At 42.6% G+C, this 18157-nt stretch overlaps 1 protein-coding gene across 3 annotated transcripts; it reads right to left on the bottom strand.

Moving 5' to 3' along the window:
* Positions 1-1055: 1055 nt before the first annotated feature.
* Positions 1056-17914, bottom strand: LOC125287133 (inhibitor of nuclear factor kappa-B kinase subunit alpha-like). Of its 3 annotated transcripts, none has more exons than XM_048232671.1 (22): positions 17548-17914; positions 17216-17385; positions 16789-16883; positions 16162-16279; positions 15752-15821; positions 15289-15377; positions 14987-15076; positions 12207-12343; positions 11978-12085; positions 11126-11261; positions 10126-10320; positions 9238-9337; positions 8176-8299; positions 7177-7328; positions 6838-6899; positions 6388-6497; positions 5545-5594; positions 5313-5412; positions 5012-5159; positions 4315-4448; positions 3922-4021; positions 1056-1756 (listed from the first exon to the last, which is right to left on the bottom strand). In XM_048232671.1, exons 2-22 carry the CDS (start codon positions 17357-17359, stop codon positions 1709-1711), a joined length of 2310 nt encoding a protein of 769 aa, XP_048088628.1. In that variant the 5' UTR covers positions 17360-17385; positions 17548-17914; the 3' UTR covers positions 1056-1708. The 3 variants fall into 3 exon arrangements, with proteins under 3 accessions (XP_048088628.1, XP_048088629.1, XP_048088630.1); XM_048232672.1 differs by having other exon boundaries at positions 17216-17350; XM_048232673.1 differs by having other exon boundaries at positions 17216-17332.
* Between the last annotated feature and the right edge of the window lie 243 nt (positions 17915-18157).

Raw genomic sequence — 18157 nt, 5'->3', positions numbered from 1 at the left:
TATAATGTTTTATAAACAATTTTTACGAGTCATTTCGTATGCCAGCTGAAAAGTATGGTTGGTTTGGTAAGGTCTCTGTCCAGGGTCCTGAAACCCCCCTCGCAAGGGTATGTGTGGGAGTGACTGCTCAGACAGGCGTCAGCCAGGATCCCTGCGTGCACTACACCCCTGTCTATTCCCAACTGAGCAGGACAGGAGGTAATTGTGTGAGCATCAATTGGAATGACAAGGTGGAAGAGGGAAAGTGGGAATAAATTGCCAAATACTGTAAGAGGTCTGGGAAAATCCCAATGCTCGCCTCCCAAACTTTTATTTACTTCATCATTTGCAAGGATCCTACAATGTCTATAAATTGAGGTAAATTGAGACCTGTAGATTGAGGTCTGGACTTTGACTCGGCCAATCCAGAACATTCACCTTGTTCTCTCTAAACCATTTCTGCAATAGATTCAGTAAAAGAGAAGACACGTGTGGAGTAACATGCATGTTGTTTGGCTAGTTTGGCATGCCACTAACAAGACACACATTACAGTCTTACAAGAAGGATGGGACTGACATCCGAATCTGCAGCAAAGAATACAGTTGTGCAAATCTCCATGGAAAGAGCGTGTGCACAGGAGCTTCTGTCATTTATCAGGTATTTGTGCATCTGATCCATTATGTGCATCCACAGAGAATCAGTACACTTTACAACATGAAAATCACACGATTGCAACAGGGGAGGGGAGTGGGGGTAACCCAGCACAGGCAAGCAGCCATCCGGTCCTGCAGCCATTGTCGCCGCTGGTAACAGACCCGTTTAAAAGACTGGGGGTACAAAGCAGCGAACAACAAATGACCTGTGAAAACGTCAACTGTTTATCGTTACAGCTAATTTCATATGATCAGACGTCTGCTATTGTAGGAATCTTCCACAGAACCAAATTGTATTCATACAAAAAGAACTGGTTCCTCTACTGAGTAGGCCTACATGGAAAACTGGTACCTCTCTAAGACAAGTCAGGTAAGGGGAAGAGTCGGGTGTAAACAGAACAATGACACATTGAAACAGGAAATAGCTAGTGAAGCCTAGATTTTTTAATTGCAATTCTTACAATTTCAGGGTGGCCATTTCATGATTTTGTTATGTATACATTATGTATTACATGGACAGAATATGCTGTAATTATTCTATAGTTAACAACATTCTTTAATTTGATACAGTGGAGCCACTGGCTTGTACAGAAACACTCTAAGAGTTACAAAAGAAATCATTTCCACAATGAAAAATATCATGCAAATGATTTGTCACCATATTACACACTGAATACTGTTAAATAATAAAAACATCACACCTTACTTTAATGGTGCATATTTGTATAGCTACTGATAGTTTGTTGACAAACATATTCAACAAACTTTGGTTGGTAAAATAATTACCAACTATGTTCAACTCTCCACTACCAGGTAACCAACCCCCATCCACACCACACCTAATCTGACCTACACACAAAAAAGTATGTGTCCTACGGTAAACGACATGTAAACATTTCTTTGTTGATTGTGGTTCAAATTAACTTGACCAAATATAAGAACATGCAAAGTGGCCTCTTGGGCCTACCAGATGATTGACAGACAAGCGACTATAAACAGAACTTTCCAGAAATTGGAATAAGTCCATTCTTAGTAGTGAAGTGGTGGCAGACAGTTACATATTTTGAAGGGTCTGCTACTTCATGCATAAGGACTCATAGCTGGTCCAACTCCAGTCTAGTTCCTGTAACAAAAAGAAGTCAGAATGTCAGGATAGATAGTTCAAACCAGAGACCACTCACAACATTGGTGGGTTAGCTCAATACAGCATTTATCCCAATCCGTGAATTAGTGAAACACACTCAGCACACAGTGAACACACAGTGAGGTGAAGCACACACTAATCCCGGCGCAGTGAGCTGCCTGCAACAACATAGGCACTCGGGGAGCAATGAGGGGTTAGGTGCCTTGTTCAAGGGCACTTCAGCCGTGCCTACTGTTCGGGGTTCAAACCGGCAACCCTCCGGTTACAAGTCCGAAGCGCTAACCAGTAGGCCACTGCTGCCCCTAAAGGAGCAAGGTTGGTGTCGTGAACCCTTGCGCACGCGCATTTCTGCCAAGATACTGTAGATGCCCGATAAAAAGCGCTGCAATATGGCTGCCGAGTGGAGGGACTTGCCTATGTGCTTTCGTTCTGAATGATGTCCGGGGCATTTTGAAACGTATAGGGTTAAGGTTAGATTAGGATTAGGGTAAGGGTTAGGTTTAGGGTTAGAATAGTCAGTTACGAGTAGAAGTTACAAGAGCATCATCAGGAATGTCATCCGGAACTCCCGCCATATTGTCCGTCGGGCAGCTTTGATGTAGACACTACCCTTTGCATTCGGCCTATTGTTTAAATCAGGGCCAACAATAATAAACACAGGTGTGTACATTTCACAGGTAGGAAGAGGTCAGAGAACTTGAAACAGAAACTTTAAGGAAGAAATTTCTTCCTTAAAGATATTTCCATATATGTGTGTGCTGGGTGCTTTACTTATGTGTTCTTTACTTCTGTATGTGAACAAGATTATACATGGAAATGTACGGGTGAACAGGAACATAGATGTTGAGAGATGTTTTTTATTTATGGCATCCCTTCTCAAGGTAATAGGGTCTGAGTGCTGGTTTATTAAGATAGAAGGGGCCCTGACTTGGAGAAGCCATCTCCTACTAGGCCCTTGAGCAAGGCACTTAACCCCAAGTTGCTCCGGGGACAATGTGATCCCTTGTAATATAGCTGACATATGTAAGTCACTTTGGTCAAGAAGTGTCTGCTAAATGTAATGTAATGTAATGTCTTTGCTTTGGGACCTCAGACTGCGTCTGGTAGCAACACGATGTGGGTCTCCGGTGCTGTAAATAAAGCTCTCTGAGATTTCTGACTCAACTACTGACTGGCTGAGACTTTGTTCAACTCATTGCTAAAATCCTAGACCAATAATAGCAGCACCTCACACAAAGAACAATAAAAAACACAAAATAATAAAATAAAATAAAATAAAAAACAACAACAAAAAACAAAACAAAATAATGGCATTTTTTCACCTACGCCATGATGTCACGTCACAATTTGTTTAATGCGCTCAACACGTCCCTTGCCTACCTAAAAAGTGTCACAGAACCTATAACAATAATAAACAACAATAATAAACATACAGTTAAGCCCATTCATATCCATTAAAAATTTCAATTTCATATGATTTCTTCTTTGGCCAATCAAGCACTTTTTCTTTCATGTCTATCTCTAGCACAATATAAATTGTCTTTGCTTTTCATCTTGTTTAATTTCCACTACAAATAAAAACTTGGCATGGGTATATTTTGGGCTTAACTGTCCCCAAAGTCTGACCCTGGCGTGCCCACTCACGCCCATACTGTGGGCCTGTCGCAACATGATAGCTTTAGTTCATGAACGAGACACTGCGTTCATCATTTAAGTTCATTCCACAACAGCTGTCTTAGGAAGATCTGCAACCTCTACAGGCCTAAGAAAGAATCCAAGAAGGACCTGAGCCAGGAGAACGGGCTGTAAGAACTTGTCCCCAAGAGATCAAAGAAAAGAAGGATCAGAAGACGTGGTCACATCCTGAGAATGCCCAGTGACAGGATTCCTAAAGCTGCCCTCCGCTGGACTCCAGCTACTTACATGTAACAGAACAGAGGAGCAGGCCAAAGACAAGTCTGCGGAGAATTATCATGGCTGTGCCGGAGGAGATGGCGAGGTATCAGCCAAAGCACAAGACCGTAATGTGTGGAGGAAGCGAACTGCAGCCATATGTCCCACAAGGGTGGTTAAAATGGATGACTAACTAACCACGATGGTACACATACTGTGTCCCTCCCCTGTGCCTGTGTCCATGCACTCACCAGCATGCTGTGGGCCTGGTGGTCCTGGGCCTCTCTCAGCAGGCCGCTGAGCTGGGACAGCCTCCTGTGGCTCTCCTGAAGCAGCGCTGCCGTGGACTCACTGACACAGAGCGACAGACGAGAGAAAACCATTACACTGTTGATATGTATGTGATACGGATGTGACATGGATGTGATATGGATGTGACATGTATGTGATATGTATGTGATATTTCAAGGATTTGGGGATATTATTTGTCACATACATAGAGATACTATTGCAAAAACTATTACTACTGCAATTACTATTACTATTACTACTACTATACTATAGTGAAATGGCAATATGCCCAATGTATTTCCCTGGCTCGGCTTGGGGTGTGTGATGTGGTGGTGCTGGCAGCAGCCCCTTACCTGTCTCCAGGGCTGGGGAGGGACGCCAGGGGGTGTGGGCCACTGGGGGGCTGCGAGGACGGGGAGGGGTGCCAGTGGGGCATCGTCGGGCTCATGGAGTCTGGGCTCGCCGTTACAGAGTTCCGGAAAGAACTCTGAGAGAGAGAAAGAGATAGAGAGAGAGAGAGAGAGAGACACACGAGTAGCACCTGAGTATTCACAGTGAGGAAAAGAAATCTACCAACAGATTAATAAGCGACTAGAAACCCAAAAATGACAGAAAGGAAATCTATTTTTTTCTTGAAAAAGGTTTTTCTTTTCTTTGGCTTACGAAAAAATTAATCAGCTCAGCAGTGAAATAGCCCTCATCCTGTCTCAGCCAAATTCAACTTAAGTTCTCAAAATAGTCTTTATTTCTTCTCAATCTATTCTTATCTTGCCTTATTTATCGCCTGAGAAACCAGTGAGATGTAATTTCAAAGAGTTCCGGAAGGAAGGAAGTCTGAGCGGACTAACATGGCCAGGAGTGTGTGTGTGTGTGTATATATATATATATGTGTATGTGTATGAATTTGTGTATGTATGTATGTGTGCGTACATGTGCATTTGAGTGTGTGTGTGTGTATGTATTTGTGTATGTTTGTATGTCCATGTGTCTAGTCTGTCCCTCTGTGTGTGTGTGTGTGTGTGTGTGTGTGTGTGAGAGAGAGAGACTCACACAGGCCAACTTCAGCAGGAACCAGAACTCCTTCTGTCTGCGGGCCTGCATGTTCATGATGGCCTGGTCCGCCTGACGGATCTGCTCCTGCACTCGCTCGATCCGAGGGAACAGCTCCACGATCTTCTGCTTACTGATCAGGATCTTTCTGTTAAGGAGGCACACACACACACACACACACACACACACACACACACACACACACACACACAACAAAAAATCCTCAATCATCTCTCTGATTAAATGTGTGTGCGCGTGCGTGTGTGTGTGTGTGTGTGTGTGTGTGTGTGTGTCTCCTTACTCCAGGTGCGAGTACAGATCTTTGAGCACTTGCGCTGCATTCTGGGCACTCTGTGTGATGAGACTGACCATGGCTTTGTTGTCGCTGGTTGTCCCAGGGTCTAAGACGGAAGCGCAGGTTAGCATAATCATTCTCATACAGATGACATGCACTACTTCAGCATACACTTAGATGAGACTTGAATGTAGAGATATAAGAATTCAGTCTCTAAAATGTTCAATTGTAAACTTACTTTTACACTGTTTCTTGAGCTGTCTGTACAAGTCTTTTGCTTTTTCTTCCCTGCAGAAAAAGACAGAATAAGAAAGAACAAGGTTTAAAAACAAAATGGATTACATTTAGAGGGTGAAAAGGGGTATTTATACTATTTATACCTCTCAATGGTATGTTGTTGTTTACCTGCACTATGAATATGTAAACAACTTAGAAACAGCACATAAACTTGTAAACAACTGTAATCAAATGCAATGTTAGTGATGAAATACACAGACTGGATTGGCTAAAGGTACAGCTGATTCTGGAATATTTTTGACCAAAGCCTCAAATGGCCAGCACCTTTCCAAAGCCAGTTTTTTCGGCTCAAAAATAAATCCAAGACACGTCTGTGAATTTAAGGATTTTAACCACACAGGCTACTGTGAAGTTACATGCAGGTCTCTTTTACGGAGAAAACCCATGTTAAAATAAAACTCTGTAGTCACACATTTGATTGTGTTGGTATGCATATATGTTGTAGTATGTGATTCCTACTGTGTGTCTTGGAAATGTTATAACATTATTTAAATAGATTAAGAAAGCCAACGCTATGGTGAGTACTATGGATGGATTGATTTGTTTAGATCCAGTGAAATTGCTGCCTTGACAATGCTACATCACAGCTTTGGTACTCTATTGAAAACAATGGCAAAAGAACAGACCATGTCACCATGGCAACACTTTTTTTTCTGACAGAAGATTTTGTAGAGAGACACTAACGGAAAAACTTCAATGTGATGGAGGTGGTAGATCCTGTTTTTGGTACATAAACCCATGCCCCATGTAACCCATGGAAACCTATTAGCACGTCCTTACTCACAGTTTGTCTAGAACCTCTCCCTGATGCCGGGCAAAAGGACTTCTCTGTAGCTCCACGATCTCGCAGTGCAGAGCCATGATCTCCTCATCCAGGTGACCCACTTCTGCCACCTAGAGGCAGGGTAGATGCACTGTCACTCATTTCACTCAAAAGTATCCTGTACACCACAGTATGTAGAGAAAGACATGTAACAGCTGTGATAATATAACTCCTATAATGCAAATTAGTCATATGCAAATGCAAATTAGTCATTGTTTTTTGGTTGGGTGACATTTGAATGTCATTTGAACGTTCAAAAATTCCTCCAATCCATCCATGTTTTAAGGCAGTCTTTTTGTAATGGAATATCAACAATGGTCCCACCTTATTAGAGATGAAAACATTCATTCAGAAACTGTTCAATAAAACAAAAATAAAAAAATCAATAGAAAAGCTGTCTACACACTGTACCTCTTCAAATGTAGTAGCTTTCTCCTCGTTCGTTTGCCAGGCCTTCAGCATCTTCTCAGAATCTTTACAAAGACAGACAGTTCATTTCTATGTACTTATGTTGCTACTATGTTAATTTTGAACAAAGTTATACCAATAATCCAATGGGAAAGCTACGCTGATAAATCGACAAATGGAATAGGTTCACACATTGTATTTAGAGAGCTGCATTGGGTTGATATCATGATCAATATCATGCAATCTAAACCATGCAGAAGTGAAGAGAGGAAAAGAGAAGAGCACAGAGCCAAGGGGAAGAGAAGAGAAAAGAAGGGAAGGGAAGAGACACATTTCACTCACATATCCCCCAGTGCATTTGGTCGCTGTACTTCTCTAGGTCGTACTGGAGGCAGCTCTTGAAGAAGTCCAGTTTAGCTTTCAGCTGCTGTGACTCAGCGAACATGGTCGCTTTGAGACGTGTCAGGTTGGTGTTGTAGTGGAGTAGACTCAACCTACCAATGAGAAACACTGTCAGCACGGGCACATCCTGGGGAACTCGACAGTACTTTTACTACTAGGGAACTCGACAATACTTTTACTACTAGGGAACTCGACAGTACTGTACTTTTACTACTAGGGAACTAGACAGTCCTTTTTTTTTTTAAGTATGTTTTTGGGGCTTTTTATGCCTTTAATCAGACAGGACAGTGGAGAATGACAGGAAGTGAGTGGGAGAGAGAGTGGGGGTGGGATCCGGAAAGGACCACGGGGCGGGAATCGAACCCGGGTTGCCGGCGTATGGTGCAGGTGCCCCAGCCAGTCGCGCCACGGCCGGGGCCAGTACTTTTACTACTAGTGAACTAGACAGTACTTTTACTACTAGGGAACTCGACAGTACTTTTACTACTAGGGAACTCGACAGTACTTTTACTACTGGGGAACTCGACAGTACTATCTTGTTGAAGGGTGGTGGGGGTTGGGGGTGTTATGCCTATAATCTGATAGGACAGTGGAGAGAGTGACAGGAAGCGAGTGAAAGAGAGAGATGGGGTGGGATCAGGAAATGACTCGGGCCGGACTCGGACCTGGGCACATGAACCTGAATATGGTACAGGCACTGTAACTGTGCCCCTCACCGCCCCTTATGTTTTAGAGTAGGTTCACTTGGTCACACAATGTCTCACAAATCTGACCTGTGATTATTTTCCAATCCCATCTCTCTCTCTCTCCCACTCGCTTCCTGTCACTCTTCACTGTCCTAACTGAATAAAGGCAAACCAATCCCAAAGCTGTACTTTCAACCAAAATTGTACTTTCAACCAACACTGTCCTTTCAAAACAAGAGAGAGGAGAGCTCACATGGCAGCTCTCTGGCCCTGGAAGAGGCAGCTGCAGTCTTCCTTTAGACGGCACACATAATTCACTGCCTCACACCACACCTTCTTCAGACGGACCACAGGCTTCTGCTCCTCTTGCTCCACCACTGCAGGACAGGACAGAGAGACAGAACGAGTGAGAGTGCAGGGTCAGTCACTATCACAGGAAGATATGTCTGTTGGGTTACAGGAAGCTAGCACATTTCAGACTTGTTGATAAGGCCTCCCTCCACAGGATGTTCAATGTCAGGGTCAGATTGGAGACAAAGACAAACAGCTTGTTTGTTTCCACAGGATATGCAAGGACACAGGATATGCAAGGACATTGTTCTGATCTCTGGTTGGTTAAATAGGTCATAGATCTTACACACTACAGAAAAATATAAAGCCTTTTTTAAACGTTTATTAAAACTTCATTATTTGATTCGATTTATGACTAAAGCTTTCCTTAGTTACATTCTTCTCTAAAAGACCCAATTTGGCTTCCATTATCAAAAGTGTTCGCGATGATAATAGGATGTATGCCGAAAGTCAGAAGGCTACACAGGAAAACAGGTCTAATCACATCCGCTTTTCAAGTTGGATAGCGTTGATTACAACACAAACACGGTAAAATAGCGATAAATAAGCATATGTAGGTGTATAGGTTATATTTAAAGCATTGTTATGTGTTTGAAATTGGACCACTGATTTAGTTCAATACTCAAATGTTGATGGTTGATTTTTTTTGTTTTAACTTTGCATGCTGTTGTACAATACAATAACGTCAAAGGCGATAAAACCGCATTTCAAACGCAGGTTAACAGTATTGTATTTGACGCTAGCTGAATTGCTGTCAGAATCAACCTTATCACTCGATAAACGGATGTGATTAGACCTGTTTTCTGGGATAGCCTTCTGACGTTCAGCATAAACCCTATTGTGTTCCCCAAATCATCAAACCTAAGAGTTCTCTTCACCCAGGGTAGCTTTACCTTTTTTCTTCAAGAGTTCTACTGAGAGAAATGTCCCAGCCCTACTCTGAGGACAGTAGGCTGATACTCACTGATAGCCTTGACCTTCTCCGAGGGTTGCCTTGTATTCAGACCTGTGTATTTGGTCACTGTCTTGTCAAAGAGGAACACCATGTTGCTGTCCCAGCCTTTCTGTAAGAGGGGGACATAAGAGATCAACAAAGGGGAATTAACCTGTCCTATACACACCTATACCCCCACACACACACACACACACACAGCCATACATACATAAAGGAAAGGAGACAGGTTGACTGAGTGATTGGAATGCATCTGTTTAGACAGTGAGGTTGAAGCAACCTGAAGAACAGGAAATGGTTTAATCATCCAAATATTTAAACAGTGCTGTAATTGTTTCTGTAATTGATGCTGTAATTGTTTCACATTTCTGTTTGACATATATTCACATCAATCACAGATGCTTTCATCCACTGACTTGCACTAAATCAGACATGTCATCAGCATGTGTCCTTCCTTCTAGCTATGCTGCATGGTCATATATGTGGCATAATATGTGGGCAATGATCTCTCTGCTTGTATTTTTTCAACTAGTGTACTAAGTGTGCTCTAGGTTGTAACTTATTTCAACAGCAACAGACAAAATGTTACACTCAACTAAATGGGTACAGTTCAGATCAATGTCTAAACAGTTGGTTCAATTTGCTTTTACATGTATGCTTGACAACCACTCAATAACACAAACCATCATATTCTATTATTATTAATAGTAGTATTATACCGTGTTAGTATTTTGGGCAGTAGGAACCATTTTGGCAAAGGACGTTTGGTTCAATACAGATGTGTACCCAATGTACCAAATGCAGTCTTAAACAATAATCAACTGTAGGCTATTTTTTGCATGTTGCATAATTCTCCATCCTTCCCTCTCTTCTACCTCTCTCTCCCCCTCTCTTTCTCACCAGGCCTTCCATGACGCACTGCGCGGCTGACTTCCTGGGGTCCAGGGACACCCCGACTTTCTGCAGGATCTCCTGGTCGCCGGCTGCCACGCCTGTCTCCGCCTCCAGGCGCGTCTGCAGGCTGTTCACGCTCTCGTCAGCGGACAGCTGGAAGGAGTGGACACGCCCCGTGCCCATGTTCAACACGTGCACCACCTTCACAGGGAAGATGAAGGAGCAAACGTCAGATACAGGGCATGTTCAACACGTGCACCACCTTCACAGGGAAGATGAAGGAGCAAACGTCAGATACAGGGCATGTTCAACACGTGCACCACCTTCACAGGGAAGATGAAGGAGCAAACGTCAGATACAGGGCATGTTCAACACGTGCACCACCTTCACAGGGAAGCAAACGTCAGATGCAGGCGAGTGAGGTTAAATGACTCATCTGGTTGTTTTACTAATCTATCCTCGAAACGACTATCCCCATGGGGATTTTAAAGACTAATCCATCTGTCTGTCTGGCTATATTTAAATTTGTTGGTAACCTTCCACAAAAGAAGAAAAAACCCTCAAGTTTCTCAAGTTTTCTAAGAAATTATTTGAAACTGACAAAACTGCTGTTATATCTACCCCAACAATGATGTAACCCCCACCCTTTTTATTTTCTTTTTCTTAAATGGTCTTGTTATGTGTTATTGTATGTTACTCTCAACACCACCTTCACACGAAAGATAAAGGTCAAAGATCAGATGCAGAGGAGTGGGGTTATATGACTCATCTAGTTATCTTTCTAATCTATTCTCCTTACAGAGGCGCAGTGCTTTCTCATGTAAAAACATAGTGTACTAAGTAAGAATACTGACCCTAACAAACATTGCCGTCTTTAAAACATTATTATCTACAGTGTTATATACAAGTAATAATAGTTGTCTTTCTACCCAGTATATAGGCCTGCACACACACACATAATTTATTTATTTAAATAAGTGTATTTAAATATTTTTTTCTCCCAGACCTTGATGTTGAGTAGCTGGTCAAGCAGCTCAAAGCAGCGGGGTTTCTTAGTGTCGGGGTTCACGGGCCCTCCTCTCCCGACAGAGTTCCACTGCAGCATCAGCTGCAGCACATGCTCCAGAGGCTCCACTAGAACACTACACACACACACACACACACACACACACACACACACACACACACACACACACACACACACACACACACACACACACACAAATGCACACACACAAATGCACACACACACAGAGAGAGAGAGATAGAGATAGAGAGAGAGAAAGACACAGATAGACAGATAGACAGATGTGAGTGTAACGTAAATTAATCAACTTACATTGCCTTCGTCTCTGATGTGACATAACAATGGGGCGAATTCTCCCATTCGCGTGTAAATCGCGCGTAAGCCATTTTTTACGCGCTTCAGTTACGCACTTTTCAGTTAGGCCCATTCTCCCATTCATGCTTCTGTCACATCCACAGTGTGCAAGTTCGAAATCAAGGCAGCCTTATGAAAGAGGCGTGATTTATTTAAAATAGAACCAGACTAATCTACAGTACCACGTCGTTAATTTAGGATGATATGAAAACACGTAACGTGGACTTTCTCATTGACCTTCTGAATGCCATTTAAATCCAGAAAGAACACAAACCAGTCTCTGATTTTGAAAACGTAAGCATGGTGAACTGAATAGCAAACAGCCTGCAGTGAAATGGTGTGTTATCACATAGCCTAACAAAGAATTGACCTAACTAAATTTCACTTTTGCTTTGAGGTTTGTTTATATACTGTAGAGTCAAGACATGCTTGAGGCGTGTAGATTCATAATTCTGGTGTAAATAGGCCACAAGTCACCTGCTGAGGTAGTGGGGTTGTGGTAGGTGGGCGGAGAACACCACCTTTCCGTTCTCGTCCTCCACAGCCATGATGTCCTCGGCCCCCTTATCCCTCACTAAAGTGGCCCTGGGAGAAACACAACACCCTCAGTCACATTTGCCTTTTACAGCCTGACAGTTAATCTGATCCTTCAGGATTTTAAACATGCCCCCAAAGTTCTCCTTTTGGGCTGAGCATTGTGACCTACCACTGAACAGGCTGAAGATTGTGCAGAAAGGGTCTGAATCCACAGCAGCACTCAAAGATCATGGTGCCGAAACTCCAGTAGTCCACCGTGCCAGTGTACGGCCTGTTCTCAAGTTGGTTCTCAAACAGCTCAGGGGCCTGAAGTGAGACACAGAACAGAACAGCGCTCACTTTCCAATGTCATTTACGGTGTATTCCTACTGCCCAAGACAATACTAACAGAACCTGACAGATGGCAGTTTGGTTTAGATGTGCTGCTGGAGGAAAAGACCTGTGGTAATGAAACATCTACAATTGTGTCTCAACAAACTTATGCAGAGATCCAGTGTTAAGTCAGTCTGCGACTACGTTACAATGATGTGCCAACTGTGTGTTCTGACTTGATGTGTTTGTATTGGGTGGGTTGTGAATACAGCGGGGAAAATAAGTATTGAACACGTCAACATTTTTTTCAGTAAGTATACTTCCAGTGAGGCTATTCGCATGACATTTTCACAGGACATTAGTATTAACTTAGGTAATCCACACATATATAAAAATCCAAACATCAATGTCTAAAAGTAGAGTTATGAGTAAAAAAGTGGAATGGCACAGGGAAAAAGTATTGAATACGCTAAGAAAAAGCAGTACACAAAGGCAAGGAATGGCCAGGAACAAACTGGATTTTATCAGTAATTAGAGAAATTATCCCTCCTATCTGTGCAAATTGATATAAGCTGGGTTAGTACATACTGGTGGGCTATAAAAATGTTTTTTTTTTACCAAGGTGTCACACAAGAAACATTTCATGATGGGTAAAAGCAAAGAGCCCTCCCAAGACCTTTATTGGCCAACCTTATTGTTGCAAAAAATATCAATGGAACTGGTTACAGATGCACTTCAAAACTTCTGAATCATCCAGCAAGCAGTATTGGAGCCATTATCTGCAAGTGGAAGGAACATCACTGCATCATCAACTGGCCATGCACAGGATCTCCTTGTAAGATTTCTGACCAGGAAGTCAGAAGGATAGTCAGAAGAGTAGCCTAAGAGCCAAGGACCACTCTGAGAAAGCTCCAGAAAGACTTGGAGGCAGCAGGTACAATTGTTACAGAGAAAATCTTAGGTAATACATTCCACCGCCATGGCCTCTATGCACGCTCATCCCGCATGACTCTATTGCTAAAGAAAAACATGTCAAAGCTCTTTGAAAGTTTGCTACACAACATTTGGACAATCCTATGAAATACTGAGAGAATGTATTCTGGTCTGGTGAGAGCAAAATTGAACTTTTCGGATGTCTACATACACACCATATTTGGAGGAGAAATGGCACTGTGCATCACCCTAAAAATACCATATCAACAATGAGGTTTGGAGGTTGTGGCATCATGGTGTGGGCTGTTTTTCATCTCATGGTACTAGCAGACTTCATACAGTTGAAGGAATGATGAATGGAGTCATTTTGTTCCGGGAGAATCTTTACATCCACCAGGATGATGAGGATGAGACTTGGCTAGACCTTGCAGCAGGACAACGATCCAAACCATTCAGCAAAGGAAACTCTCAATTGGTTTCAGAGAAAGGAAATCTAGGCCCTGACTTCAATTCAATTGAACAGTTTTGGACGTTAACTAAAGATCAGGGACCCCTGGAATCTTCAATATTAAAGGACTATCTGTTTAAAAGAATGGGCCAAAATCAGCCAGAATACTGTGACTGATTAGTTTTCGTCATACAGGAAATGCCTTGAAGCTGTCATTACGAATAAAGTATTTAAGAAATTTCAGCAGGCGTGTTCAATACTTTTTTCCTGTGTCATTCCACTTTATTACACATAACTCTACCTATGGACTTTAATGTTTGGATTTTTTTATATGGGTGGATTACTATTATTAATAGTAATGTCTGGTGAAAATTTCATGCAAATAGCCTCATTGGAAGTATACTTACTGAAAAAAATGTTGACGTGTTCAATACTTATTTTCCCCGCTGTATATGTTACACATATGGTATATGTTATGTGCTGTCATGTGTTATATGATACAGTATTTGTGTTGTATGTGATGCTGTGCAAAGGGAGAGATGTGTGGAAACGATTATCACCATGTGGATAAAGCCTCGAATCTGTATGTCCGTCTGTCTAAATGTGTTGGTAACCTTCCACAAAAGATGGATAAAGCCTCGAATCTGTATGTCTGTCTGTCTGTCTGTCTGTCTAAATGTGTTGGTAACCTTCCACAAAAGAAGTAAAAACCCTCAAGTTTCCTAAGGAATAATTTGAAACTGACAAAAACAATCAGCATTTATCATTGTTTATGTTCATGTTTAACACAAATCAGACTGGTAAAACATTACATTACATTACATTACATTTAGCAGACACTTCTTGACCAAAGTGACTTACATATGTCAGCTATATTACAAGGGATCACATTGTCCCCGGAGCAACTTGGGGTTAAGTGCCTTGCTCAAGGGCACAACGGTGGAAGCCGGGAATTGAACCGACAACTTTCAGGCTACTGCACGCTAGCCCAGCTCCTTAACCACTACACTACCACCGCCCCCTAAAACATGATAACATCCTTCTAGAAAGGTGTAAAAAGAGACTGAGAATGCACTCACATCATCACACATCATCATTCTATTATTATTATTATTCTGTTTTTTAACTGCTGTTAATCCTATATCCAACAATGATGTAGCCTACCTCATGTACTCTCAATACTGGCTTTGTCAACACTATACCCAAACAGTCACTCAACAAATTTGAATTTAAAAATGTGAAATTTGAGTTCTCACCAAGTATTGTAGCGTCCCAACGAAAGATGTGCACAGGCTTCCCTCGTCCAGGTCTTTGGCATAGCCCAGGTCAATGATTTTATGGATCAACTAGAAGAGGGAGCAACACACACACTCATACACACACACAGACACACCATAGAGAGAGTGTGTGTGTGTGAGAGAGAGGGGAGGGGGGTGAAGGGAGAGGGAGGGAGGGAGAGAGAGAGAGAGAGAGAAATTCACAATTTGCATCACAAATTACACTTCTCTGTTCAGAACTGAGGCTCTCTCCATCATAATCCGACCCATGGTCATCTTACCCTTCCATTGACATCCTGCAACACAATGTTCTCTGGCTTGAGGTCTCGATGAATGATGTTGTTGGCGTGGAGGTACTGGACTCCAGACCCTAAAATAGATTGTAGATGAGCCAATCATGAACAATCAGAGTGAATGATAATCAAATGTGGATAGAGTCTTGATGCTATGGACTATTAGGGTGCATTAGGAATATGTGTGCTCCCTAAGGTTAAATATGATTCTCTGCTTTGTGGTTGTGAAGGCTGTTTCACAACTAGTTACACATACATTATACATACTGTATATGCTCACACAAATATTCACTCACTCATTCACTCACTCAGAAACACACACACAAACAGAAAGGATTCAAATATTTTCAGGGATGAAATACAGCTTTGACACTCATGGGTACAGAAAACATTGCCTACAACACACAGCTGTGTGTGCCACACACACACACACAGTTATAAGAACACCCACCAACATCATGCAGCAGGTCCAGCACCTTTCTCTCCTTCAGGCCACAAGTGTTCTCTGGTTTGCTCAGCATCTGCAGACCAACAATACAACAACACAGCAGTCTCTCTCACGCATATGCAATCCCCCACACCTCCCCCGAGACGTCAGGAGGGAGCTACCCATATACTTGTGTGTGTATGCCCTGCTGTGCTCTATTACACACACATATGCAAACACTTTCTGCAGGGCTCCCCTTTGAAGCAGTGCTCCATTGCTAGGTGGGGCAGGTCGTTCAGGGCGATGCATGTCATCTCACACACACACACCACACACAGTCTCATACACATACACACACACACACACACACCACACACAGTCTCATACACACACACACACACACACACCACACACAGTCTCATACACACACACACCTTACGTAGGTCCCCTTTGGAGCAGTATTCCATAGCTAGCAAGGGCAGGTTGTTCAGGGAGATGCAGGTCATCGCCTCAGGCACATCCCTGGCTGTCACTACATTGGGATGATTTAATCTGGGAATGAGATGAGATGGGGAGAAAGGACATTCTAACTCATCAATTGCAACTGATCGTCAGTCACTTCTAAAGCTTTACACACATAAGCCTGCTCTTCCCAACTTAAGATACTGTGTCAGGCCTTTCGCCAGATCTACCCTTACATTCAAAAGCCCACTGCTTGCAGCTACCTGTTCCCCCTGGAGACATGTGCTCACATCTTCCTACTGTTGGGCTACTGGCTGTTCTCATCACCAGACTCTTATGCATCTGGATTTAAGCAGTGCTATGATGTGATTCCCACTCAACTAAGTTACCTAAAGTGAGTGGGATTTACCAGATGGCATGGGGTGTAACAAAAGCTAATTCAATTATTATTATCAAAAGATAAACTAACTAACTCAAAAACATTATTGAGTAGGCCTATTAGCTTTAGTTAGACTTCAGACTTTGCCTGTCGTTTAAATTAGGAAGTTTTAGCATCTAGCTAAAACTCCCAACTGCAGACATCTAAGAAATCCACTGACTTCTTCATAATCTGGATTTCCCTGCTCCAGCGGTCCTTATTGCGAGCTGTCAGCTCCAGGCGACACAGTTTAACAGCGATCTTCTCCTGCGTCTCCTGAAAAGAGATCACACGTAGCCTATGCACTCGCTTCAAATTTATGCTGTGGTTAGTCCAAGACATTGCCTACACATTTCCTCATCTGTGACGTTCCGAAGAAAACGGAAGACAAATGTAAATTGAAATGAAATTTCGCCAAAAGTGCTTCAGTTCAAAATGAAGAAAACAAAAAGAAACAACATTGCACCAGACTTCACAGATTATATTGTTACAATTTCAGTGGGCTATCAGAGACTCTATCCATGGCAACGCCAACCATCCATTATCTTAGCCTAATTAAAACACACCAAGGACTTGTTGGTTAAAATCACGGAATGAGGGTTACTTACCATGTTTTGGTACAAGTATACATGGGCAAATCCGCCCGTCCCCAGATTGTCCATCATCCTCCATGATCCACAAATTTGATTCTGACCGATCAAAGCCGGCCGCTCCATCCTAGCCAGCTGGGCAACGGGCGACACCTTTAACATAATCAGGTCATGCCAAACCCAGCGCACTACACACATTACAGATCGGTCACAAGGTCACAAGGTACCAGGCTGAAGCATGCTTAGTTTCGGTTTTCCGTTTTCTAAGCGAAGCCACTGATAGCAAAGGGAACGAAAATGAGAGAAAGAGAAAGGAACATCAATAATTATTTTCCGATTAGACTACTCACCTATATTAATGAGTCTTTTTTTACTGGGTGTGTTTACGGTCTTCTGTCATGATTCCCATCTCATCCGCTGACAGATCAGAGTCGACAACGGGTGGATAGCTTTGGCCTGTCCGATGTAGCCTACTGTAAACACTGTCGACTTGAACGTTCGAGGTAGGCTAGTCCGAGAACATTACATTTGAGGCTAGCCAAGGCTACATCATTTCTCTACATTTATGATTAGCCTGGTAAGTGAACTGAATGCGTAGGCTATGAGGTGTTGTCTCACATTTCGTAGCCTAATGCTATGAACAGAAAAACATTGCCTAATAACAGCATCACTGGCGTGTGGGGCAACATCTGGGTGAGCGCCAATGTGTAGGCTACTTTCCACATCATGACGTCAGCGCGGCAAGTAGGCTAGCCTAGCCTATCATAGAGCTCCCGATGGCTTATAACTGCCCAGAAACGTGTTTTTATGGTCTTCAACAACAGATTAGTCCTGGGCGAAGTCACTTGCCGTTTCTTCAAATACAACAAACATTTTATTACACTGATAGTCACAATATAGTGGGCAGTAAGCACTGTTTGATCACTTTGTGATAACATAACATTTACAAAAACTCACAAA

The sequence above is a fragment of the Alosa alosa genome, chromosome 22, assembly GCF_017589495.1.
Source record: "Alosa alosa isolate M-15738 ecotype Scorff River chromosome 22, AALO_Geno_1.1, whole genome shotgun sequence".
Classification (NCBI taxonomy): domain Eukaryota; kingdom Metazoa; phylum Chordata; class Actinopteri; order Clupeiformes; family Clupeidae; genus Alosa; species Alosa alosa.
This window is presented reverse-complemented; position numbering and strand designations above follow the sequence as displayed.